The sequence below is a fragment of the Phoenix dactylifera genome, unplaced genomic scaffold (assembly GCF_009389715.1).
Source record: "Phoenix dactylifera cultivar Barhee BC4 unplaced genomic scaffold, palm_55x_up_171113_PBpolish2nd_filt_p 000475F, whole genome shotgun sequence".
In the NCBI taxonomy this organism is placed as follows: domain Eukaryota; kingdom Viridiplantae; phylum Streptophyta; class Magnoliopsida; order Arecales; family Arecaceae; genus Phoenix; species Phoenix dactylifera.
The window spans coordinates 59058-86130 of record NW_024067897.1 but is presented as its reverse complement, the minus strand read 5'-3'; the positions used below and the strand labels follow the sequence as shown (position 1 = coordinate 86130).

Genomic DNA, 27073 nt, shown 5'->3' with positions numbered 1-27073 from the left:
AACATGTATCTTGTATCTTATTTAATTTGTTTGCACATCTCATTGGCTGAGTTATTATATTTTATCTTGGTCCCTTTTTTGTGCCTTATTTTACTAAAAATTTTAAATCTTTTCTTCAAAGGAAATAAACCATCTTTTCTTGCTCGACCATATATATCTATCTAATTGACTCGATCAATCTAGCATACCCACAACCTTGATCCATAGATCTGTGCCTTTTCAGGAAATACATATTTAATATCTTTGGAGGATGTATTGTCTTTTCTTGCTATTCCCCACCAAATATATTAGTTGAAAGTCTTAACCGCTGATGATCTATATATATTCACCGGCTTTATGGAAAGCCAGTAACAAATTTGTATTCACAGTTACCCAATGGGAGGGCCATTGGAGCTTCTCCGATCCTCAGCCTTCCAAGACAACAAACGCTAACATCTTAATTTGTTGTTTGGGAGCTCCCCCACCTAGCGCATTAAATGTTGAAAAAAGAATGCGAGAAGAATGTTTTACTTTTGTCTGTCTGTTACAATATATAGGAGCGGCTTTTATATAGATTAGGAGGCTGACGAAGTTTGGTAAGACCGATAAAGATTGGCACAACCAAAAACAAATCAATCAAGATGAAGTAAGGCCGACTAAGTTTAGCACAATCAATCAATCAATAAATTCTAATAAATTTGATGCTAAATTTTGATGGCTCGGTATATTTGTCGACTACTAGAGTAGGATTTGTCGTAAGTGATCTCAGCCACAGGATTTTAGCAGCAAACGCCATCTGTTTATCCACAACCTCCATGAATATTGCATAGCTTACTGCTGCTCGTGGACTGTGGTTTCCACGACATTGCGCTTAGAATATCTGATGGAGGGAGACTCTGCAATGGTGTTCTCTTGGATTCAAGGAGTAGGGTCTTCTTGTCATCTCTTCCTCTCCGACTTGCGGCAATGGTTTTCCTTCAGCTACTTTCGAGAATCACATAGCTTTCACGGAGGAAACAAAGCAGCGGATTATGTGCCAAACTTGGCAACTACTCTCTCTGAACCTGTTCTCTCTTCTTCAAATTTTCCTCTACCGCTGTTGTACGTCTCTTTTGCTGTGAGGTCTAGCTGTACGTTATTCAGATCAGATGCAGATAGGGGCCGGATCTCCCCTCCCCACACATTTATCAACAAAAAAGGGGAAAAAATTTCCATGTGGTGCAAAGTCGACCTTTTGATCCATGTCGGACAAGTTGTTGAAGGGGCTGTCCCAATCCTTTTCAGTCTCAGGGACACCTCTCACTTGCATACAATGGGTATTTGGATAATGGCTGTGATCGTTACTTCTAACTATACTTTTAATGGCCAGCTAAAGGAATAATACAGTTATCTTACCTTTCCACAGTTCAAATAATTAGAAGTATTTTCTTTAGAAAAACGATTCGGATCACCATATAAAATGATCCCTCTCCTTTCTGCCCGTGAAAAGTGAGCAGCGGTCCGATAATACCATTATTTTAGAGTGATTATTTACTGTCCCGTTGTGGAGCGGCTGATAACGATGATTGCGATATTATGATGGTCATCGTTTTTACATGTGCAGGCTGGACTGGACTGGCTCGTTACTGGCGTTTCTTTTCCCTTCCTTTTTTTTGTTTTGTTTTGGGGTCACCGGTCGCATTGATAGGCCAGTGAAGAGATGGTCCAGATGTACCAAACAACAACAAAAAAAAGGACGGTCCAGACCCATTACAGCAAAGCATCCACATGGGTTTGTCGGGATATAAGCAATTGGCCGGCTCCCCTGGGCCTCATGCGCTGTCAGATATTGGACGTACACTCCCTGCTCTTCTAATCCGTTACCACATGGTCGAGAGATGATGCATCGCTAGCTTTCTCTCTCCCGAAAGAAAAGAATTGAGATTAATAAGAGATCGGAGCAGAGATCCCGTCATGGATGGAGCAGGCTCCATGTGCCGACGCGATCAAGAGTAATTAATGCTCTTTAGTTAACAATAGAGGCTATAACCAAATCGTCATGATCAGGATAATTGCAATGGGAGGAAAGGAAGAACAGATGCATGCTCATTGTTATGTGATCATTATTATTATCTCATGCCCCACAGAGAGAGATTATTCGGCCGTGCCCCTTGCCCCTCTCACACACGCGCGACAAATACTAACAGCTCGAAAAAGGACCCGGAAATTATATAAAAATAATATAAGAAGAATGAAGGGGCAAGGGGACCGACCACGTGCTGCGACAGCATACTTTTCGTCACTATCCATCTAATCCATCCGTCTCGTCGTGTATCTAGAGAAATATCAAGCAGCTGGAAGCGACCGACAGAAGTGCGAGCGACAGGGAGAAGATGAAGGGGCGCGGCGGTGGAGCGGAGCTAGGCGAGACGCCGGAGGGCCCGGATGCGGCCGGCGAGACGCCGGAGGGCCCGGATGCGGCCGGCGAGACGCCGGAGGGCCCGGATGATGCGGGCGCTGGGGCGCCGGAAGGCGTGGGACCGCCGGCCGTCGGGGTAGGCGCGGGGCCGGCCGAGGACGACGAGGCAACGGTGATGGCCAGCTTCTGGCCGGTGGAGCAGTGGCCGCTGACGCCACAGATGTAATAATGGGCGCCGGAGGAGGTGAGGGTGACGGTGGCGGGGCCGGTGGACAGGGTGGAGCCGATCTGGTTCTGGGCGGTGCAGGCGTCGTAGCTGGATTTTGGCACTTGGATCACGTTGTGGATCCCCGTTGGGAAGTTGAAAACTGCAGACATATATATATGTACGCGCTCCATCAGTTTGGGCCGATCGAAATCAAAAATGTAACGGGCTAACTGAAACTGATGGCCCATGCGTCCATCATCAATCACCTTGACGGGGAGGGTGTGAGAGAGCGAAAGAGACAGAAAAGCGATTTATGTAACGATAATAGCGTTATTTTTGTAATAGTTGAGTTGACACGAGGAGCATCGCACTTACCAAGGGTGTCGCCCACAACGTATGTCTGGGAGGACGACCACTCGCCGTAGAAGCTGGCGTTGGGCGGGATGGTCCATCCAGTGCCGCTGCCGCCGACCACATGCCTCGTGGCCGCTGCGACCACCGAGCCCTCCAGCACAAGACTGACCGCCGCCACGGCGATCATCATCCCAGCCCAGTCCGCTCTCTTGCCTCCTCCTCCTCCTCCTGATCCACCCATCCCCTTTCGCTCGTTGGGGTTAGTGTTCTGCAGGTCGCCCCTCCTCCCCTCGTCTTCCAACCCCACCTTCTCCTTCTACTCCGCCTGCTCGATTTCCTGCAGATCCGCGTTTGCTAGCTGCTCTCAGATTCCGTATGTATGCGATGGGCGGTGGTGCGGGGCTGCTATTTTTAACAGAAAGATGGGCCGATGGGGTGAGGTGCTCGATCTACGCCTGCAGGGCTATTTATATTTCCAAATGGGGCGGGGTTTGCCTTTTCGTTGGTGGGAGGAAGGTGGGGCGTTGGGTAAAACTGGCGTGGGAAACGGGGAGTAAAATGCCCACGCGGCGAGTTGTTGCGGACCAGAACCTAACCTAATCTGACCGCAGCGCGCCGACGGACGCCTTCCTTCCTGGGGCATGGGCTTGGCTGGTGGGTGCGAGTGCGACTGCCCCCACCTCACATTTAATTTGTTTATTTGTTTCGTTGGGTAGCCGATACCACACGCTGTGCCGCGTGTGAAAGCAAACGCTGCAGCAGGGCGGTGCTTTTTGTACGCGGCCTTGACCGTTGACCATCCCACCTCGCATCCTCTTCTTGTAACTCCTGGTGAAGCCACCGTCGCTTCGTCTCCCAGACTCGAGGAAGTCTGCGACAGAGCAGACATATCAGACAAGGATCCTGAAGCCAGTTTTTTAACCCAACTGGTATTCTATACTACAATTATTATTTATTTTAATTAAATAAAAAGTTATTCAAATATGGTTTTGTATATATTGATTTTTTTTATAGTATCTAGATTCAGAATTCTAACAGGTCATGATTATTTATAGATTTGATGGTGCCATGATTTTCTTTACAGGTAATCGGAATTGCGGTATTGGTTATTGCGCATGAAAGAAATTTCTCTATATATTCTACGCATGACTACATATCTTCCAACTCAACCTTGTAGTCCTATACTTGCCAAAAAGACTTTTGATTTTCTTGGATCTCTTGAGTTCTCACCAAACTCTGGCTCAGTTTAATTAAGTAGGTGAACCAGATCTTTGGTAACAAGCATTGGTTCATATGGATTGCCATAAAAAAAAAAAAAAAATTAGGCTAGTATTTTAAACTAGAACTCAGACTCACCTTGCATAGGGTGGTCTGATATAGCCAGTTACTCTAGGTGGTCGACTTCTTCTAGAATCCCTAGGTGCAACTGGCAGGCTGGGATAACAATAAGATTCCATGTGAACGCCTTGCGTGTGTTCCACCGGAAAGTCTTCCCGGATGGCTGCAGAGGCGCTGGGATTATTGACTATATATTTATTTAACCGTGCAGACGCGACCCTAGCCGCGAGTCACGGCGGAGTCTGGCTAGGAAAATTTCAAAATCAAATGCTGCTCAACCGAGATATGCTCGTTAAATCGCAAGCTTGTGGTGGCGGTGGAGGTTGCTGGACGGCAAAAAGTTATCGCCGACCCAACTTAGTGCGTCCTCCCAGGGCCGCAGGGCCCGACTGGAATTGGAACACGCACCGCGCGCATTCCATCAAAACAATGGAAAGGTCGTTTATTTGCTAAAAACGCGGTGGACGCGGGAGCGCTCGACAGGACACAATCGTCCCATCGGCTCCACCTCCCAAAACAAAGAACTGCAAACTCTCATTCAGCATTTAAAAATTCGAATGCCGTTATACTCCTCACGCACCGGGCACGTGGTCTATTCGGAAGGGATGGGCATTTTGATGAACGGCTAGGATCTTGCATAAGAGATCGCAACTCTTGCAATTACTTTTTTTTTTTTTTTTTTTATCGAATTCGGCACCTGCGCACCCTGCGTGGTCGTCGTCGTTTTTTACCTCAAGTGGCTGAAAAAGTTTTCCTTGGACTTTATTTCCTCATAGAACATTATTTATGGCCACCAAGGTAGCGTGGTGGTACTAGGTGGAGATTCTAACCTCATGGTTCCAAGTTTGAGTCGCTACGGTGACGATTAAAATGTAGCTTCGGCCACTGACGACACACGGTCATTTTTGCCTGCATCGAACACTCTCCTGATGGGGCGGGGCCCAGTGGGGGCTGCTACGCGGGGGTGGGCTTGTCCCTTTCTCCCCCTACCCCTTTTGTTTTAGAAAAAAAAAAGAACATCATTTATTTTTTTTGAATTTTCAAAAATAAAAATATTTTTTTATTTTTTCTAAACTGAAAATATAAATATATTTATTATAGCCAACAATTACTATATATATGACTGTGGCAGAGTCAATAGACAATAATAGTATGGTAGATGATATCATAGAGAGTTTACCAACAATGATAGGGGTAGTGATAGTAAGCACTGGTAGCAATAATTTTGTGGATGCGATAAATGGTTGTAGTAGTGATGATAAAGACATAAGTTTCATTTTTAAAATAATATTGAAATAATTTTTTTTAATTTTTTAGAAATAGAAAAATATTTTTTTGAAATATAAAAATAAAAATAATAGAACCAATTTTTTTTGTCTTGATTTCTATGATTAATAGTTTTAACAATAAAAAGGAAATAATAAAAGGATAACAAACATATCCCTAGTTTGCTATCATTATTCTTGAAAGCAACATGTTATTGCCATTGCCACCACCAACATCAAGTCTGCCACCACCAACATCAAGTCTGCCACCACGCTACTACCGTTGCCACCACCTCATCGTGAATTAACCACCACCATCACCCCCATGCCTTGCAATATTACTGTTATTATTGTTGCACTGTCTGTAGAATTACTGTTGTCGTGTTCTCCACTATTGTTGTTTGCCCTCATCTTATTGTTGTTGCTACAGCTGATAGAAAAAACAACAAAGAAGGGAAGAAGGAGAGTATGACAGAGGTGGCAGATCCGGAAGAGGGTTGTTGAGGTTGCCAATCAGAGGGGCGGGAGCGATGGTGTTGGTATCTGGTCTCAAGTCTCAACTACTTGGTAAATTAGAACTCCTAGAAGTAGTCCTTGGAGAAAAGACTGCCTTAGACCTTGTAGAAACTTTTACCGGAGTTGGAGTAGCTGGAGGAGGTAGAATTGTTAAAAGAGACGATAAGAAGAAGCACTGCTACCATGATAAGAAAGGAAAAAATAAGGAAAGAAGGGAGAAGATGAAACCTTTGTTATTGAATTGTATAAGATTGCTTGCTTATAATAGTATGTACAAGGTGTATATATAAATCTAACAAACTTTATGATAACAATTTTATTGATGTTACAAGTTGGTAGTATTAACAATTGTCATCATCATTACTTCTATCACAAAGTTGCTGCCATTCCTATTGCTGTTCTCACCCCCACGTTGTCCTCTTGCTGCCACTACATCCACCGCCACTGCGGTCAATAGTAGAATTTTGTTTTTATGTTGTTAAAAATAGACTTGTTTATATTTTCAAAAAATTTGAAAAAAAATTCAATTTTGTTTCCTAAAGACTGTAAAAGTGGCATCAACATCAATCATAATATTATTTTTAGATGAATATATTCTATGTTTAGCATCACTTCTAATTTTCAAGTTTTAGGATTTAACAAATATAGAAATTGATGCATAAATGGTATTTGGTAACCTAGTTTTTATTTTCAGGCTCTTGAAATTTTTTTTCCATTTTTGATATCTAAAATTGTCCATGGCCATCACCATTATCTCTATCACCACCACCTACAATCTGTCCCTGACCACTACTAGTCGTTGCCATCGCTAGTTGCTGCCCAACATTGCTACTTGCTGCTAATTATCATCGTCAACCATCAGCTACGGGTTACCACTGCTGCCACCATCTTTTTTCCACCACCATCGTGTCACCACTATTCTAAGACACAACTCCAGTAAACTATTAAAAAAAATAAATTTTTATTTTTTAAAGAATGATTTTAATTTTAAAAAATTAAAAATTGAAAGTGATGCCAAGCACAACGTAGTTTTTAGTTTGTTTAAATAAGAAATGGGCAATTTTCGACGTCGTTGAAAAACATTCATCTCACATGGAAAAACAATATATTTTCTTTTCCTTTATAATGGATTTTAGAGGATTAGCATTTGTGCGATGATAAGATTATTTTATTATAATTTAAAGGTCACGGGTTTGAAATATATAAATAACCTCTCTACATGAGGGGATAAGGCTGTGTAATATGCCGAATGGATTTCTTGACAACTAGACATGCCTGAAAGAGAAACACAGCACATGCACATGGTTAATCGAGGATGATTTTTTGTTGGTGAAATGAATATATCTTGCGACTTTAGATTAATATAAACTTTGCCATATTATTATGATACAGAAGATAGAGTGATGCATATAGGTCTGTTTGGTTGCACATAAGTCGGCATCCAATCCAAAATAATTTCAAGTATGTGCGAAGTTATTTCAAGTGTTTGGTTGTCCCGAAGTAACCTGAAGTAACCTGAAGTAACCCAGAGTTGGCTCCTGTACGTTCTGAGGGAAACGGGGCTCAAACATTGGGGAAGTGACTTTTGCTAGCGGGGAGTCGAGGTTACTGTGAATTTCCTGCATCTCCTCTTACAGACGGGCAACCAAACGCCAAGCTAAACAGTCGCAAGCAAACATATAACTGTATTGAAACATTTGCTCAACATATAATGCAGATATGCTTACTGATGGAAAAGGACCAGCAAGGCACCAAAGCCCTAAATCAGATCAGGCTGTCAATAATTGATGACATCTGCGATTTACTGTTCTAGATCGGGGAACTTCCTTTCAGAAAATCTAACAAGGAATACACAGCTGTAGTCACACGTCCATGCTTTCTGATGACAGAAACTCTAATAAGTTATCTACTACTTTTTTTTTCTATGATTTGCACCAATGGACAGTAAAAAGCAAAACAGGGACGTGCAACTCGAGGTTGTCCATAGTATATTCTCCCTTCTCATCTTCTAACTAAACTAAGCCGCCGCCTCATTGTTCTTTCCCTAAAAACTTCAGATCCTGTGGGTCTTGCAACTGAGAAGTCCGATTGACAGGTTCTGTGTGGGGTTCACACATCCAACAGTTCTACGCACAAATTCACTGACGATACTTGTAATACGGCTCCAAAATTGTAAGATCAACATACAGCAGAGTTAACGCTCAACATCCGAAACTGGAACCTAGCAAAGATTACACGCCCCAACCTGAACAGAACCTTGAGAAGCTCTCCCAATCTTGCAATGTTATTTAACAGAAAAATCTCATCGCATGAAACCTATCTTCCCAAACTCTTGAACAAAAATTGAAATGGTGGGAGCCATATCATTTCAAATTCAGAAACTGCACGAGGATGGGCTAATTCCGTCAAACATTCCTACCGCTTATTTTAGTTTTATAAATAGCTTTCACAGGCTGCGAACGGGTGCTCACTTCTATGAACAATCCCAGTGGTGGCTGCCAATAGACATGTTTCTCTCGCATCCAATGGTGGCTCCTTCAAATTTACAACAAATATAAGCTATGCAGCATCCAGCAAAGAGAATAATGCCCTATTAAAATCTTGGGCCTACGATTGCGTGAAACTTTTGGGCAAAGAATCTGAGCACTAGAACCTGTTACTTAATTGTCAGACTAGAATTTGATTAGCATTCGTGAGCTGATCACCTTTTCTAGACATTAAATTTAAAATTGTTCATTTATTAATTCCGAGAAAATCAGCAAGTATAAATCATCATTCTTTTTTTTTTTGATAATACGTGATTGGTGGGATAACTGGGACAATATGAACAAACACACAGTTTTGAGAACTAATTTATAAATTTGCTGCCCATCAGAGCCTATTCCGCTGTAAATTTGATTATTTAAAATTACCAAACCTTGTTTGTAACATGGAATTAAACACACAGTAAGATTTCCAACAAGAAATTGCTCGACACCTCTATATCTGGAAATCCACGAATTATTATCTTGGCATAACATGTCACACTATGTTCCATTAACATTATTAGGATTCACAATGAATGTCACTCTCACATTTATCTTTACAACATTTTATTTACTTGGGATCCTTATGACAAACTATAACTGAGTATACAAGGTCATATCATCCCTAATAAGATAGTGATTCAGTCCAACACATCTTCCCAAGCTTCACCCCTTGCTATGAATCACCTAGACTGCAATATTCTAGCTAAGCTCAACACCATCCTGCTGCAACATGGGTTTTCTTCTCCTTGGAACAAGCACAACAGTCAGGCAAGCTAAAGGATTTTTGGACTATCATGCCGTTTTGCATGCGAGACTGGTAAGTGTAACAAAAAAAATGATCAGAAAGAGGCATATCAGTGGTGTTGAGATCTACCAAACTAGCACATACAAGAGAAAGGTTGATGCCGAAAATGTCCTACCGAGGTAAAAACATACTCATTTTATCGAAAACTTTCTAACTGGGAGAGCCTGAAACCCAGATCCACCCTTTAAATATATCATAGGACTAATTTTGAAGTCTGGCTTTGAAACCCAACTTTATGATAATTCAAGCACTTACACATTTGACTATTTCTACTTCCAAGAATCATTAACCCTGTTTATACAGGCATGCATTAGAGTGCGCTGCTTCAGTAAATAAAATGATTAAGCAAACCATGAATGGTTTAATGCAATCCATACCTAGTGAGAATTTCTGAATGGGTAATGAACACTGTAACGAGAGAATATATCCAAAAGAAACATATTGCCATGTACCCAAGGAACAGCTTTCTAATGATGGTTTGGCATCAAAAAGCAACATTGATTCGGTTACCTCATCAAAACCAAAAGCATGGCTACAGTACAAGTCGCCAAAACCATGGGGTAAGGCACTACCCAATTTTGACCATGGATATCCTGCATGCATTATCCTTGGGGTTAAAAAAAAAAACACAAGGGAAACAGATGGTTCAGCAGGAAGAAATTAAAAAAATAATAAAAAACCACCAGGCATCTAAGATGTGCTCAGAGGAAGCAACAGCACAAAAGTGACCGAACACGGAACATCATAGCATTTATGATGATTAAAAATATCTATACCAATGATCCTGAGTCATTTTTATAACAAACTCTAGTCAACTGTTGGGGCAAAAAATCACGAGAAATAACTTATATTTTATTTCCTTTATAATACCAATTAATACTTTCTTCACCAATGCCGTTAAGCTGGTTTCTGCCAAGAAGGCTATCACACTTCAACTCTTACATGATTAGGACATATATAGGGACAACATTCGACACAGAAAAAGGTATAAATAAATAAAGCTCTTACACGTCAATTTTATACTCATAAATGACGATTTCTTCTTGACAAGTTGAAAGGAATCCTAAAGGTCCAAACACTGGAACTGAATAAATAACTGCAATCTAAACACCCACAATTCAAACCCAAATTCCTCCTCCTCTACATGTTCTTTTCAACATGCCTATTTCACCCAGTCTGCAGAAATGTGTGGAATCTGCATCTACTTACTATGTTTTCCGACTCTATTGGATCAAGCCAGATATTAAGCCTTCCACTCCTCTTCCTCCTACTACTACTATTAGGGAGATAAAATGCTATATTTCAGAGATTAGACTCTCTTACTGTGATTAGTCTGGGCTGTTCCCGAGCCAGGTTCCCTGGATCCATTCTGACCTAAATGGATGAATGAAGAAGGGGGCGGGCAGATATGACAGCCATAAACACCTCTTTTTAGCCAAATGAAGCAGGATCTACTACACGGCTAGGATCAGAGAAAGATTGAGAAAGCAAGATCAAACCTACTCTACTGTCGATTCAAAAGGCGAACAGCCCCCTCATAGTCGATCAATGAATGGATCAAAGAAGGAGGCTCTATCTATGTCATAACACATAAGGGAAGAAGCCTGCGCCTGATTCTAATCAAAGAATGAAGAAGCTAGCTAAGGTAGAATAAGGGAAGAAGCCCGACCCACACCTGATTGAAGAATGAAGAAGCTAGCCCAGGTAGCCTTTAAGAGCTCTTGCTCTACGTATCCATCTCGATACATCTTGAGGGTCATAGAAACATGTGAACCCCCTACTCTTTGAAGCTTGCTTAAAAACAAGAAAAGAAATTCCCCACAACCCCTTCTATCACCTGCTTTGACTCATATCTTCGGTATACCTCAATACAAGACAAGCACAGGAAAGGATATTCAATAAAAACCAGGTTATTGCCCTATGTAAGCGGGTTTTCCCTATGCTCTACGAAAGTCATCTTTTAGTCAATTTATGTTCCCGTGTTTATTGCTATAGCCCTCTTCTTCCTCAATTTCCTATCCTTTATAGACGAGGTGGAGTGCCTTAGAAGTAGCTTCCAACATGAAAGATTGACCTCCTCAAGTACCAGATATGCACATGTTTTATGAATTGTCCACAGGACTACTTACTTGCCTGGAGTTAAATACTGACTTACCAACTAAGTTTAGTTACATTCTTGTTGGAATCACTACGTAATGTTTACAGTACTCCACTCTTCTGATTAATTTCCAGCAATTACTAATTCATTTTATGCTCATCTTGTTAGCACAGATATATAAGAAACATTATACACCCTTAAAGCAGGAATTCCTGTAAAGACAAGGTAGCAGCCTAGCAGCAGTGCTACCACAACCCAGATACAATGAGGAACTGGACAGTCATTCCATCAGTGAATTATCTCAATTAGGATGTTAGAAGGAAGCACATGACTCCCCAAGCAGCCGGCTAGGGAGTAAATTACTTTATCAGTGGCTGGGATCTAGCACTTGGATGGGAACTGGTTGTGGGACCTTGCTACCATACCAGCACCACTTGGAACCATGGCCTAAGATGCTGGTAGGTACTGATTTATACCCATATGTATCATTGCACTATGTAAATCAACACATGCTGGTCCATATCAGCTAACAAACAGGTTTGATATCATAATGTATCACATTCCACTTTGATATTATGAACCCATATGGATGCCATGCATAGACTTTTTTGTTTTTTGTTCTTTTTTGTTACATTTGAGCTCAAAGTTGGCCTCTTTGGAAGTGTCCAGTTTAGTTTTCAGTTTTGAAAGACCAATCTTAGGATCAAAGATCAAGCTATTATAAGTTATTGCTATTAATTCTTGTATCTTTTATTAATAGAAACTTTGCTTGTGACATTAATGTGTTTCTTGAATCTTCTAAGTTATATATGTAACCTACCAATTCATGTATGCCAACACTCACATGAATCTTTTAATGCATCATTTTTTTCCTAATGTGATTGAACATACAAAGGAAAATTCGACATGGAAACAGTAGTTAGATTACATACAGATATCAAGAAGGAAGACTAACGAGTAGCCACATGCAGCATGCCCATTTTTAAGTTTCAAGTTTCAACACACCATATGATGTATTGGTTATTAGTTTATTTTGTGATTTGTTGGTGACACTTGAAACTTTATATGAACAAGACTTGTACATTGGTAGTTTATATCTCAGAATTGCTTGTCCAATGACTTGGTAAATTAAGTATCATGATTATGCATGGCCTGTTCAACTTTATTGATTCTGTTATCAAAGTATCTCCAGTATATTCTGTTGTAAATGACATGGATGAGTTGCATGCAAGATTGTGTTAGGTAACCAGGTTCTGCATCCCACATGATAGATAGCAATCAACATACAAACAGACATATGCACAGGTGATGGATGGTGCTAGGATCTTGTAGCTGACTTCATCTTTCCTCCAGTAAACAGTTCTAAGTCACCTACAAAGTAGTTAAGTATGGTCTAAATCAAAAAGAAAGGAATCTTAGGATAGTAAACTAGTGCATATCAAAGTCATGTTATGCAGTGAATTACGCCCTAGTTTGTGCCACATATCAGCGGGCACAATAAATGGTGCACACATCATTGCAACTATAATCGACATGGAGCAGCATGTGGTATCTAAATCCTTGCTTGACACTTTGCTCTTGCTACCATACATCAAGTAGAAATGATAGCTCATTGACAAAGGAGAAAGGTCAAATAATTCTCCATTTTTTTCAAACCAATATTTGCTAGAAAGTCTTTAAAAATGGGAGCCAAATCTCTCCTATGATGTTTACAGTTTGCTCCTCATAGCAAACTTCATCAGTTGGAGAACATAAGTGGCTGTCAAAAGCTTTAGTCAATCAACAGTGAAGAAGATTGACTACCCATATATGTAACATGATAATATTATGACTTGGAACTAAATCACTTAGAATTAGATTCAACTCAAGTGAAATTAATTGCCTAGTAACAACATTTTAAGTACCAACCTGAACCAAGTGGTATGAGATGTACTGTACTGATCTGGCAGGGAATTGGTACATACAACAGGCATTTTAGCAGGTTCCAGGGCAAACTGGAGAGTCTGTACTGCTCAGTATCACCTGAACTAAGCAGTATAGACAGGCACTAGCCAGTTCAACACTAGTATGGGTTGATACTGAGTGAAAAGTGCTGCAGACGCTTTCCTTTTCTTGGTTTCTCAAAATATGGACAGAGAACAAATTGTATGAGCTCGATTTCTTTTTTTTTTTTTTTGGTATCCTATCATGTCATTCCCCCTTTTTCCATTTTTGCCAAAAAGGCGAAAGTTGGAAAAAAAATAGAAGGAAGTCATGCCAAAAGTTCTCCTTTTGGCATGGTTTCATAATATGTCATAGATCTAGATGGATCTACATGTTGCCGTAGTTTTTTGAAGCATGTTCTATTTATGGATTAAAAATAATTAAATATAACAATAAAAGTACATTTTTTAAAAGTAGTATTACATTATACTGAATATGTGCATGTGCTACCGACCAATTTTTGGCAGCAATTGCACTATTTTAGGTTTTTTATATGCTCTAGGGCCAAGAACCTTAAAACGACGTTAAACTGGAAAACAACATCAAAAAGATACATGGAACAATAAAAGAAACAAAAAAAAGAAAAACATAAATGCATAAACAGATCCATTTTACCGTGCTGTGTGTTGGCATGAAACCGTGTACCTGACTAGTACAGAGACTGATGCAAGTAATTAAACCAGGTATTCTTGGTGGCTAATACAATGAATAACTTACTGATTGCCAGTCCAAGACAATTCCTTGTACATACTAGCTAACTTCAATGCAATTCCTTTTTTAGACATTTCCACACACACACACACACACACACACAGAGAGAGAGAGAGAGAAGTAAGAATAAAAAAGACCCACATCTAATACACAATTTTAGTAGGTTTGCCCAGTAAATTATCATCAAACAACATTATCTATAACTGAATATTGTAAACAATGTTGTAATGGCTTATAACCATGCATGCTGAACATAAGTTCACGCTCTGGTATTCATGTACTCCATCCTAATGTTGCAGCAATCATGGGGGATTAGAGTAGCTTACCAGAAGGTCTGGACAGGGAAGCAAGGTAGAGGGAACAATATAATAAGCATAGAAGCAAGAGTCTAGTGTAGTGCTGGACAGAGTGGATTTGTTGCCTCAGTGGACTTTAGTTGTAGGTCAGAGTTCAGTTACATTATGATTTGATGCACTAGAAATGGATGTCTAACGGTTGGACTAGGAAATTGGACTATGCCTGCCAACTGACAGCGTAAAGAGATTGCCTAAGGGTTGTGCGTATGACTAATGCTAACCATGCATAAATAATGAAAGCTAGTCACCAGATTCGTAATGCAAGGGATCCACACAAAGATGTGGAAGATAATGATTTTACTGAAGGTGGCAGAAACCATGAGATATCAACTTCAACAGTGGAAATTATTATTAAAATTGGAATAACAGCAAACATGGACACATCATAACACTTCACAGGCCTGTCCTGGATGGCAGTGTCCCAACTCGGCATGCTAACAACCAGTTATGTTTGAGTTCCTCCATGTAAAAAGATTGCAGATTACCTTCTGTCCGGCTCTGTTCCCTCCACTACTGCAAAATCCTGCTACAGACCTTCCTGCTTCATTACAGATAACAAATAGATGTTCAGGTATGTAGAAGTAGTCTCTTGTTTTTCTATTTTATAAGCATCCAAGCACCTGTCCAGAACCACATGGATAAAGAATTGAACACACTAACAGAAGATAAAGAGATCGTCAACTTAAATATGGTCAATATTAACAGGCATTTCTTAGATGCCTTTCCCTTTCTGAACTCGTTTGTTAGTACTGTGACATCAATCCATTGTACAATCCTCCAAAAGGGGCTGCTAAGGTTGCAAAACTTTTCTAAAATCTTTTTGCCTAGTATGTCCAGCAATACTCTGGCACCCTGCTGTTGTCTATTTTCTACTAATGCTCTTCATATCTTGCCCAAGAAAAACCAATTACTGACACAAAGCAGCTCAATGGGTTGATAGATAACAGGTCAAGTTGCTCTACCATTTAATTCAGAAATGCCTGTTTAATGCTTGATAGTTTTACCTGCTTGATACTGCTATATAAAGAGCGGGAGTTGGTGAGGAGAGAGTAGATGTGAAAGAAGAGGCTGAGAGATAAGGGGAACTTCTGGTGTGCACCTTATCTTTTTAAAATTTAGGATGATCTATTTTGATAAAAAAAGGGATAATGGAATGGCAGCACCTACCAGGCTTTCCCGAATAAGGAAAAAGAAAAAAAAATCCACCATCTAAGCTCTTCCCACGATTCTATAGAAGGCATATTCCACAGACAAATTAAGTGAGCATTCAAACAACCCATAAAAGTAATCTTAACCAGAATAACAACAGCCAAAGAACTAATTAATAAGGCTTTCAAAGGTATGATGTTTAAGAACAATCTGTTACTGCCATAATATCAAAAGTATACAAGTGCTAGATACGCATACTGATACAAGGTGCAAACAAATAGATATTTATGAACGCACCATCTAGTAGGTTTCCTTTTTCTCAATACCTTCCAAACCACATAAAGAAACTTCCAGAAAGGAGAACATGAGAATAGCAATACAACAGTCAGGACTAAAAGAAAATCAATTTCCGGTACAATGACAATAGCACATGCAGTACCTGATATCTATTTGGGTGTGTGCTATGCTATGCTACAGTTATTGTAGCTGATGGTCGATCTTTCTTCCAGAATATATAAGGAAAACTAATAATGTCAGGAACATGTGCTACCATAAGCCACCACAAAAATTTCCTTCAGACCAAATAAGTGAGTGAGCAATTGCGCACACAGATGCTCTATAGGCACACTGTAAAGCTTACAGTGACATATATTCCTTGAAGAGACATAAAGATTCATTACTAGCTCGGTATAACAATACCACAGATTGATTTTTAAGAAGCTCTTTTTTTTCTTTTGACAAGAATTACTTTAATAATCATAACATGAAATTTAAAAGTCAGATATAAGCATATGTTGAATGAAAAAAGAGGGTATGACATAAATTACATACCTTAAGAGATAAGAGAGATGAGGATGATTATGAAGGTGTCAGACCAGAAAATCCAATATCATATGCTATGCTCCCATCAGACTTCAGAAGTCCATAATGCCTCTCAGAACCTGACCCAGGCTTCAAATCCTCATTAAACAATGCAAAAACATATGCTTTTACTACCATCTTTGGTCTGCGTGGAGTCCCTTTCTTCTTGGCTAGCCTCTTGAGCAAATTATAATTATAAGTTCTTGCATTCTGAGCGGTAGCTCCAGTTTCATCTTCATCCCCTTTAGAAGCCCAACCTGTCTCAGAAACTCGGACTTCCATCTCCTCATACCCAGCTGCTTCCAAAGCAGCATATGCTGCGTCTATCTGAGCATCAAACATATTGTCATAGTGCAAATCAGCCTTTGCATCATAAACTCCACGATTTGGCTGGAAAAGAGCATAATTAATATCTATATTATTGGGGTCATATTTGTAGGACAAAAATGGATATGTGTTGATGAAGAAGGGAGATCCTGCCTTTGAAAATAAATCCAAGATTGGTTTCATGTATTGGAGAACATTCTCCTTGAAAGTACATGATGATGGAGGATAGGAATTATCAAACACAGCCTGAGAGTGTGGGGTCAAGACTTCGATGACATCTGTCAGTTGAAGCTTACTCAGAGCATTATATACGTTTCTGATAGCACCAGAAAGAGCTTCTACCAGCTCCTGATCTGATCCTCCCAGCACTTCATTCCCTACAGCGATCCCTCTGATATGTGTGTCAGGCAAATATGCTTGCACGTTTTCCTTAATCCAGTTGACAGCTTGGTCTTCATTCGTACTCATATTTTTAAGATATTCATTGGGAATTCCCACCACCAGTTCAAGCCCGGATCCTTTAAATGCCTCCAGAACACTGTGATCTGCATCATAGATTCGAGCATTCTTTATCTTTGCTTCTTTCAAATATGCCACAACAGCTTCAGGGGGAGGAATGTTATCAGCGACCCTGCCATAATTTATTCCATAAGTGCCAGTAAATGCCTGAACTGTCACAAGGCCTGCACAACAGCACAAGCAACTTCACTAGCTGGGGTGTATCGACTTGAAAATTTGATAATTCTCTCCAATGTCTGAACTTAAAACTATTTCCAGCTGAGTAATGATTAGTCAAACAGTGATACAATGCCAGCTGAGTATGTTCACCTTTCAACAAGAAAACTAAAGATTTTTTTTTTTTTCAAAAAAAAGAAAAAAAGAAAAGAATGTAACTTTGAAGTATGGTCTGGCCGATGTTTTATGTTTGAAGTGGATAAAGGAGAAGGTACGCGATAACAGAGATACAATCAGGCATTAACTAAGGATCCTAAGTTTTGAACAGAACTTGCACGAACTCAACTAGTTTTAGTTTCGAAGAGGAGAACAAAATTATTACATGAATTTGCAAACCTCTGGAAGGTAAAAGTAAATTGCTGAAAATAATAACCGATTAGTCGGGATGAGCCAAGAGATGATTTTCGGAAGCGGTGGACCAGGAGAGAAGGAGAAAAGAAAGACCCCCCCCCCCCCCCCCCCCCCCCCCCCCGGGAAAATCGAGATGAACCTGTTATGGTCTCGAAGCAAATCCAAAGAAAGCCCATGAATAACTCGTGCATATGTGCCCGAGAAATCAAGCTCTAGGCGGAGCAGGACAGAGAATTCCCTCCAAGAACAAGTCGACGGGAATCGATAAGAAGGGGGCGATCTTGATCAAATTGAGCTAGATCATGCCTATTACGCTAACGAATCGAATAGACAGAAAGAGAGAGTGAAAGAAGAGGAGGAGGAATGCACAATGAATCCTGTTCCTGTGCCGCTGAATCAAATATAAAGAGAACAGCAACGAGAGACGGAACCAGATTGACCCTCACAAAAAAAGAAGATGAGAGGCAGAAAGAGGGGGGAAGGGAGGTCCATAGCAGAAATACATACCGCCGTAAAGAAAGAGGAGAAGGATGAACAAGCATCGGCAAGCTCGCATCACCTGTGCTCCTCTTGGTCCACAAAAGAAAAATACCGCCGCTCCTCCGTCGCCGTCCATGTGGATGCAACCTGGGAGGAGCCAGAAGTAAGGAATCCTCCAGACCCGGCCGAGGGAGGGAGAGAGGAGATGGGAGAGGGAGAGGGAGCGAGAGCGAGAGATGGACACCCAAGAGCTAAACCCAGTCCCCCACTACGATGACCGCCGCATCTTCGTCTTCTTCGCGGTTGCCTTGCCTTCCTTCCCCTTCTGTCTCTCCCTTCTTCACAAAACATTCACTCGCTAACGTCAATCGGCCTCACGTCGGTGCATCAGTAAATGCTCTTTTGACAACCTTGCGTGGCTCCGCACAAAGCCACCAATGCAGCGAAAGAAGCAAGACGGAGGCTCGATAGCGGCTCCCATCTGGACGGTCTCAAGAAAAAGAAATTAGAAAAAAAAAAAAAAAACGTGAGCCCTGCTATTGCTGCCGCCGTATGCACCGAATATAGCCGTATAACCCAGGCCGCATTCTTATGGATCCATCACCAAAATACGCGCACGATAAATAAGATCTAAGGCCATAGATATTCCATACGGCTATATAATTAATATGCGATGCATAATATGATTTCTCATCATGGAGACGAGCGTTTGAAGAAAGCTAGGAAAGAGATGTGTAATTGGTGTGGTGACGATGATTGGTGTGGCGCACTTGGCCCGACTGGCATTGGTACGATAAGCGAAATAGTTGATGTCACTTAGGATTTGAGTGCGGCTCCACAATTCAGCGGGGACCACCAGTCGCATTGATCTATATTCATTTTCCAAAAAATTATATAGTTTAGATGAGCTTGGAAAAGGCACCAACTCAAATTGAAAAAGGTCGCTTGAATGGTATGAGCTGTTGCGGGGTTCTTTCTTTCTTAGCGTGGAAGGTATTTCCTCTCAGAAAAGGTAGAAAAGAAAAAGCCTCCTAGCTAGGCCAAGTTTTCCGGTACCCTAAAGTACAGCTTTTTAGGAAATCATGTATTTCTTAGTCACATTAGTAGCTGGATTTTTCATTAAAAATCTATTTAATTATCTGACTTCATAAGAAAAGTTATAACTGATAGTTTGTCACATTAGTAAATGTATATAATTAGACGTTGTCTAATTTGTATATTATTTATCTCATACTTAGAGGCAAAATGTCATAGGATCTTTAAATGTGCATATTTCTAACCAACACTCATAAATCCAAAATTTGTTTTGCAAAGTCATATAGAGGGCCTTAGAAATGTAGCTAGATTTTTAAACTGTGCGCCTTTCGTTTTGAGTCTAGTCCACTAAATCTACTTTCATTTGGGTTAGAAGGGTAGAAAGAGTAGGACTTGCATACATGTATTCGAGCGGTAGCTTTTAGGCGATGGGGGTTCACATATGATATGACTACCACATTGTAAACAAAGCATGTGCTGAAGATAGAAGATTGGAAAGGGATCAGGGTTGGTAGATGGTATGAGGCAAATGCTAATGGAAGAGCTAGCGGACGAGAGGAATGCGATGTGTGGATTCATCTTATTTACCGTCGAAGAGCATGTGGCTAGAATATTGTTATTGTTGCTAATTGCTATTAACAATAAATATAGAATTGTAGACACCCCTATTTATCCTTTCTTGACTCCTCTTACTCTTTGAAACTTGATTAGGATCAACAAATAAGTGAAGTAACTTTCTTTTAGAATACCCATCCAAACCCTTAACTCTAGACCAAATCTTGGTTGCAAGAAGATTTCCCTCTGATTCCTGGTCAAACCAACTTCAGTTGGACCCATATTCTCCTATATATCTACTTTAGGTTGCCAAACCTCAACTTAGCCGGAGCATTCTAAGTCGCTAACCCCATCTGCCAAGGGCCTAAATTAGAGTGGTTGGTGTTGTGGTTCAAATTTGGCCCGATGGTGATACGCCGAAGGAGTCGTGGAAGCCACTGGTGGTTGGAAGAAGAAGATGGGGGCCACTTTCTGCGTGACGGCGGCGGCGGACTTGCACAAAGCCTCACCGGTGTTTCCGGTAAGGGCCCTCCGACGATCAAGTTAGGGTAGGTAAATTTGGTCTACCCAAAAGTCCCTTAGAATTTACCTGACCGGGCTATTTATAGTTCCGGTGGAGAGGCCCAGGTGGCAGAGGCATTGTTTGCCCTCATCATGAGAGGGGGCGTGGCTCTGAGCCGAATGGCGCGCAGCTATGGCTGGTTGGTGGCGTGTGGTGCTGTCTGTTCTCGAGAATGGTAAGGTATTGACAGTCACAGCATGGTATGGCCGGAGTAGTTATGGTGTTGTCTTTTGACTGTCGAGGGCCAGCTATCGAAGTGTGGCACTGTGGCGTTGTAATGTACAGCCACATAGGAGGGCGTGGGTAAACACATGGGTGCAGTTGTTGGTGAGGCCGAAACCCGTTGAAAGGTCGCATCATGTGTTTGGCAAGGTCGGCTAGACGGGTACCGAAGACAGCTCGGCTTTCCGTATTCCGAAGTGTGCTCGGTGGAGCGCCCCAAGCTCGAGGGTCAGGGCGTACTACTGAAGTGGGCACCCCGAGCTCGGTCGGGCGGGTCAGCGAATATTGGAGATGGCCCAAATTTGTTCGGGCAAGTTGGCGAATATCCAAGGCTGATGGAGTTTTTGGCGAAGTCCGAGGCCGAGCTGATTCTGGGCCGGACCGAGAATTCAACCGGGTCGGTGTTGGCGTTTATTGGGCCAAAACTGAGCGGCCTTTTAGCTGTGGGCTGGACGATCCATTTCGCCCCCCCATCAGTTGGTAAGGTGATGCAAGGAGGGAGTGCAAGCTTCAAAGCAACATAGAAGAAGTTCATGCCATTGACCTAAGCTTTAGAAGTAATTCTTTTGTCCAATTACCATGCCTTATGGTACAAGAGAACCTTAAGTTATGCGTTGGCAATCTAACATGTTTGGGAGTTATTGGATGTGTTAAGTTTTTTGAGAATAATGTGGGGTCATTGATGTTAGGGTAATCTTCATATGCTATCTAAACTAGTTTACTGGTTGTGCACAAAACTCGGATATCTAGCACAAAGTTAAATTTGATTCCTTTTGTCAAGAAAACAAATTAAATTTAATTAAATGATTAATCTTTGGAGATGGGCTTATGTATTGAAATTATATATCCTATTACACAAGAAGAATGACATTGTGCTATAGAGCGCCAGTGAAGTTTGTAAATCTAGATTCTTATTTAGAAAAATTCGCTTGAGAGGGATAATTCATTATTTACTACATTGCAGCGTCTTCTTTAATGCTGATCCTCCTTTATACTGTGAAAGAAGAAAATACAAATTTTCTTTTTCTTCTACTGTGATAAATATGCAACTTATTGTCAGGATTGGGGCTGTGACCCCTCTATGCGCCTGAGCATGCCTTAGAGGCATGGATACAGTCAACAAACTCATTGCCTCCCAACCAGCCATCCACCATTACGTTCAGTCTCTTCCTCTAGAGGGGAAACCCAATCAATTACTAGTTTATCGATATGGACGGTCCAATAAATTTTATGTTAACGTTTCTATAGATATTTTAGAAATCTTAAAATTTCTGAGATGCGCCACCACATATGTGTGTGTATGATGTATGACGTAGCATGACTTGGTAAGATTAACTATATATGGCCATGTGAATAGCATATCATAGCATGTAAAGGCTTTTGCTTTTTTGATGTCCTCGTCAAAATGTACCTTATCTCATTCGACTTTTTATTATTTTAAACAAATTTAGCTAAAGAGATTTGATCTGATTTTTATTATATCCTTACCTTTTTTGCTCCTATGGGATTATCATATTTGCGTGATGACTTGATTGACTTAATCTTCTTGCCATTTATTTCATTAAGGGCTAGTTGTTCTTTATTTGAGTGACCTAAATCAAGGAACATCTATGATAGCTTTACGTTATATATATATATACATATATATATATATACATATATATATATATATACATATATACATATATACATATATACATACATATATACATTATACATACATAGATATATACATATATACATATATACATATATACATATATACATACATACATAACATATATACATATATACATACATACATAACATATATACATATATACATATATATATACATATATACATATATACATATATATATACATATATATATACATATATATATACATATATATATATATATATATGGGTGTCTCTAAGGATTTTCAATTCGAAAATTTTAAACTTCTCTTCTCTAAACTCTTTAAAACTCCTTTCAATCTGGGTGATCGTTGCAATACTCAATTTTGAATATCACCTACTGGGTGCACAGTTCAAGGAAGAATTATTGTACCTTGGAAGAAAAACTGCCCAGTAACCCATGCAGAGAATCTTTCTCTAAAGATAGCGCCTGCCTAAATCGATAAACATTTCCTCTCTTATTTATCACTTTTCTTGCTAGCCACTTCCCTCTTATTTATCTTTAATTTTTTCAATATTTCCTATCATTCATGATAGATGAACTTAAGTTTAGAAATTGTAATGATGACCTGAATACATATTTGTGCGAATGAAACCACCCATGTGATCACCATTCCCTCAAAGATAGGGGTCTCACTGCTACTCAGGCCTATGAAGGATCAATAGGAGGTGGGTAGAGTGCAAAAGTAGGTACAAGTGTCTTTGCTCTTTGCTCTGGTTGTTTCTTTCAGGTGGTAAGGATGGGGGGAAGGTAGTCAGACTTGGTGCCTAGAACACGAGCCCTGGTGTCGGGGAAGAACTCCATCCCATGCAACTCCATCATCTCGCCATCCTCTGTCACTCCTAGTGGGTAGCTAAGTAGATGGCTTGGGAGATCGCTGACAAGCATGTCACTCGTGTAGAGTCCCCAGTTCCTTTCAGCAATCTTGTTTACCTTTCGCATGCACTCAATGCTTTGGGGTCGAAGGAAGGTGTCGTCAAGCATACCAAGGTGCTCATACCATAGTGCCAACCGGAAGCCGTGGATCTGCCCCTTGACTGGCTGCCTGGTTGCCAGATAATTTGGTTGGTATGCTCCCATGGCAATCTCTGAGTCCCTTCCTCCATCCATTGACCTCTGATTGATGTTGGCTGATCCAATTATAACATACTCATCATCAACTGAAACCAAAATGTTCAGAGGATTACTTGATTAGAGTTTAGTTCATATGTATGGACAATGACCGACTGATACAAAATCAACTATAATGATTACCAATCATCATCTTGGCATGGACATAGATCATGAATCGCCTGGCTTGCTGCGCTCTGTTGTAGTCCGTGTCTGGCTCCGGATGCTCCTCGGCTTGGTACTCGCCACCTTGTTCACCTCTCGATTCCCTAAGCAGAAGAAAGAGAGGTAGTCCTTCGGGTTCGCTCGGAGCCCCTTGGCCTGAAGGGCCTCTGCAATGTCAGCGTACATCATTTCCATTGTCCTACGCTGCCAGTCTAGAATGGCCTGAACCGATCCGCTCTCAGGGACGCCCTCCGGCCACATAGGGATGACCACGTAGACAGAGAACCGCTCCCCGGACTCGATCTTGCTGACGATTTGAGTGACAGCTCCTTGGGGATGAGATGTAGTGCCCCCAATGTCCTCGACCGTGACACCGTCAGCTGCTTTTCCTTTCCACCCATAAGAGCTACCCAGGAAGTATTGGTTCTCGATGTAGATGAAGTTCCTGGCCCTGCGAATAGCATGGATGTAAGCATCCTGGATGCTGCGATCGATGACATGATCCTTGCCGGTGACAAGCCCTGCCGCGGCGGCATCCTCTGGTGCATCTGGGAATCCAGCTACCGCACCCCCGTCAATGGATCGGAAGAGCTGGACACTCCATGCCTCTACTTCGTCCTCCGTGGGAGGGGGCTCCTCGTCGGGAGCCAGATCATACCCAGGCTGCAGGAGCAGCTCTGCACCCCCGCCCTGCTTCCTCCATCGTTGCTCAAAGTTGCACAGCACATCCCATGCGACACGCCCCTCCAATCGACAGTGGATATCGTGCCAGGGCTCCCGGGGCCCGCCCTTCCGGATGGATGCCCCGGGAAAGTTGGGGCTGATGGAAAGTCATTGCGGTGTGCTGTGCCCAACGTTCGGAACAAAGAATGGGTACTGTGTGTCATATCTCCCGTCACAGAGGTCAATGCCCCGACAAAGCCGGCGATCCTCCCTCTTCCTCCTCCTCCCATCGTCATTCCTCGTAGCGGCCATCGTCTTTCCGGGCACCTCAACATCCACGACGAGGGTCTTTTGGTGGTGCGTGAACATGGTGGCCGTCTCGAGGTCCTGCACGTAGCTCCTTCCCTCGTCTGAGATTCCGGGGGCAGAGGACGCAGTGCACGCCCGTGCCGCGAAAGTAGCTGGACGTGTCCTGGTCGTGGGTGGCCATCACCCCCATCCTTCCTTAGCGCGGCCTAGGCCTAGTGAGGTCCTATCATCCCACACGAGCATCAGCACTCGGGACGCCCCTCACGGGCCTTTTGCTTGAGTAGCTCCCCGAGGGTGGCATCACCCTCCAGGCCTGGGCTCCTGGGGTCTCTCACCAGGAGTGATCTCTGTGTACACCGAGCCACCCTGTGACATAGATGAGGTGCCCGGGCATTGGCGATGGGCGTCGAAGATGTCCTCCCAGCAACGGCGGGGCTGCGTAGTAGCGGTTGCTGGCTAGAGGGATTCGGCTGGGAACGAGGCCATCGTCGGGGACATGGGCGTCCTGATAGAGCGTCAACCTTGCAACCCTGCCGCTGCGGGAAGAAGGTGTGAGGGACACCCGGGTACCGCGGGCTGGCGACCCCCGGCCCCAAACCCTGGTAAGGATCTCTGGACACGTCCCAATACCAGAGGCCGGACGTGGATCTGGGCCGCCTCCACCCACCTGGCTGCCGTCCTCCCGGTAGATGTCGAGCCACCTGTCACTGCCTCACTGTTGTTATTCTCGAGGATATCCATGACGGGAAGGTAGGCCCTTCCGATGAGCGATGCCCCGACTGGGTTGTCGGCCTTGACGGTGAAGATACATCGGCAGCCCAGTGCGCACAATAGATGCGGAAGACTCGTACCAGCGGGGATTGTTGGGCTCGTTCGTGATCACTCGGGTCCGACCCACTCTGGCCTTCTCCAAGTCGGACGGTCGCGTAGAGCTTCGCAGCCCTATCCCGAGACCACCGACTCCTCGATGTCCCCGCCAAGCTGCCATTCGCACAACATCCGAAAGATGATCAGATTATGATCCAATCCGCCAAATCTCGGAATATGGGAAAAATAGTAATATAAATCTGTCAAATAAATAAATTAGAATAAGTGATAAAAATATTCTTTTTATATTCTATTCCATCCCACTAATTATTTTTTCTAGATGAAAGTAATAAAAATGCAAATCTCGATATTTTTTTTAAAAAACTTACATTATCCCCATTTGTTTACCAAGAGATAACAGAGAAATTCCAACAAATGATAAAATAAATTTCTGCTTCACCATTCTTCCATTCCATACCGTATTTTGCTCCCTGCTTTGGCTAAGCTATACATACATATTCTGCAACCAAACTTTAAGATTTTTTTTTTTTGGGAGGGGGTGGAGGAATCGGGATAATACAATAATTATGATCAAACTTTCGGCCGCAGAATAACACTCTCTTGATCCATGATAATCTTCTCAGAAGCCTCCTCTTTGACGTGGTTGGTGCCTCCAATTCAGCCAGATGAAAATGGTAAATAACCAGTCAGTGTTAAGAAAGCTCAACTAAAAATAAACTATATACAGAATAGCATGCTGCAGGGCAGAATGTTGAATAGATAATTTCTCATAATCATGTTAGCCTAATAAACTCCTTTTTACCAATGGAACGCCCCATTATAAAATTTTAAAGAAGAAAAATACTTTGAAGACCAAGCATATGTGCCTTATAAATTTATATGAAACCAAAAAGCTTTGACGAAAAACTGACAAGGTTTGCACTAACGAGTTGCTTGATTTGAGAATAAAATAAATAAAAGAACGTGAATTGCTGAAGGAAATTCAGGGGAGAGATGAACTAAAATCCAAAGAAATGGGGCTCATTTTCAGTCCATGGAATCAAAAAGGCTGTCTTATATACAAATATAACACAGACGTTGTGGCAAAACATAAATTTTTGACACGCTTCTATTATTATCAACATCTATCTGCATTTCAGAATAATGCATACCTTCTGGATGCGTTTTGGAGCACTCATGGACATTGTGTTGGAATTGGATAAGGACGTTGCTTCAAAGATTGTAGCTTGAAGAGTTCCATGTAGCAAATACTGCGCCATCGCTTTACGTATTCTTGCTTATGTCCACTAATAAACTGGAGGCGATCTTGTCCCAGGAAATGAAAATATAAGTCACCCGGAAAAGGGACCTTAAATAGGGGTAAAACATGGTGTGAATCAGGGTTCTGTATGCTTGGAAAGCTCCTCTAGGATATATAACCCTACGAGGCATGGAAACTAGTTCTGCAAGAAAGGTACTGAAACCAGGATAGAGTGCTTTAAATAGAAATTGCTTTCTTCTT

General features: G+C 41.7%; 2 protein-coding genes and 1 pseudogene across 8 annotated transcripts; all 3 read right to left on the bottom strand.

The window, feature by feature from the left end:
* Positions 1-2036: 2036 nt before the first annotated feature.
* LOC120106140 (cucumber peeling cupredoxin-like) lies at positions 2037-3460 on the bottom strand. The gene is made up of 2 exons (XM_039119035.1): positions 2961-3460; positions 2037-2745 (listed from the first exon to the last, which is right to left on the bottom strand). The coding sequence occupies exons 1-2, from the start codon at positions 3178-3180 to the stop codon at positions 2294-2296; spliced, it is 672 nt and encodes a 223-aa protein (XP_038974963.1). The 5' UTR covers positions 3181-3460; the 3' UTR covers positions 2037-2293.
* Positions 3461-9623: 6163 nt separating this feature from the next.
* Positions 9624-18891, bottom strand: LOC103697703 (glucan endo-1,3-beta-glucosidase 14-like). Of its 7 annotated transcripts, none has more exons than XR_001878945.3 (4): positions 18470-18890; positions 16520-17559; positions 15025-15080; positions 9624-9984 (listed from the first exon to the last, which is right to left on the bottom strand). XR_001878945.3 is itself a non-coding variant. In XM_017840729.3 (4 exons), the coding sequence occupies exons 1-3, from the start codon at positions 18576-18578 to the stop codon at positions 16547-16549; spliced, it is 1032 nt and encodes a 343-aa protein (XP_017696218.1). In that variant the 5' UTR covers positions 18579-18888; the 3' UTR covers positions 14796-15077; positions 16520-16546. The 7 variants fall into 7 exon arrangements, 5 of the variants coding, with proteins under 5 accessions (XP_017696217.1, XP_017696218.1, XP_026657148.1 ...); XR_001878946.3 differs by having other exon boundaries at positions 15025-15077; positions 18470-18889; XM_017840729.3 differs by lacking the exon at positions 9624-9984 and having other exon boundaries at positions 14796-15077; positions 16520-16939; positions 17030-17559; positions 18470-18888.
* Positions 18892-23105: 4214 nt separating this feature from the next.
* On the bottom strand, positions 23106-26854 carry LOC120106141 (annotated as a pseudogene).
* Positions 26855-27073: the final 219 nt, after the last annotated feature.

Bases quoted from the DNA above. Each gene is read 5' to 3' on its own strand.
- LOC120106140 (XM_039119035.1), bottom strand. From the start codon at position 3,180: ATGGGTGGATCAGGAGGAGGAGGAGGAGGCAAGAGAGCGGACTGGGCT. The intron at 2,746-2,960 runs GTAAGTGCGATG...ATATGTCTGCAG, and splicing joins CGTTGTGGGCGACACCCTTG to TTTTCAACTTCCCAACGGGG.
- LOC103697703 (XM_017840728.3), bottom strand. From the start codon at position 18,578: ATGGACGGCGACGGAGGAGCGGCGGTATTTTTCTTTTGTGGACCAAGA. The intron at 17,560-18,469 runs GTATGTATTTCT...GCTGTTGTGCAG, and splicing joins TCTCCTCTTTCTTTACGGCG to GCCTTGTGACAGTTCAGGCA.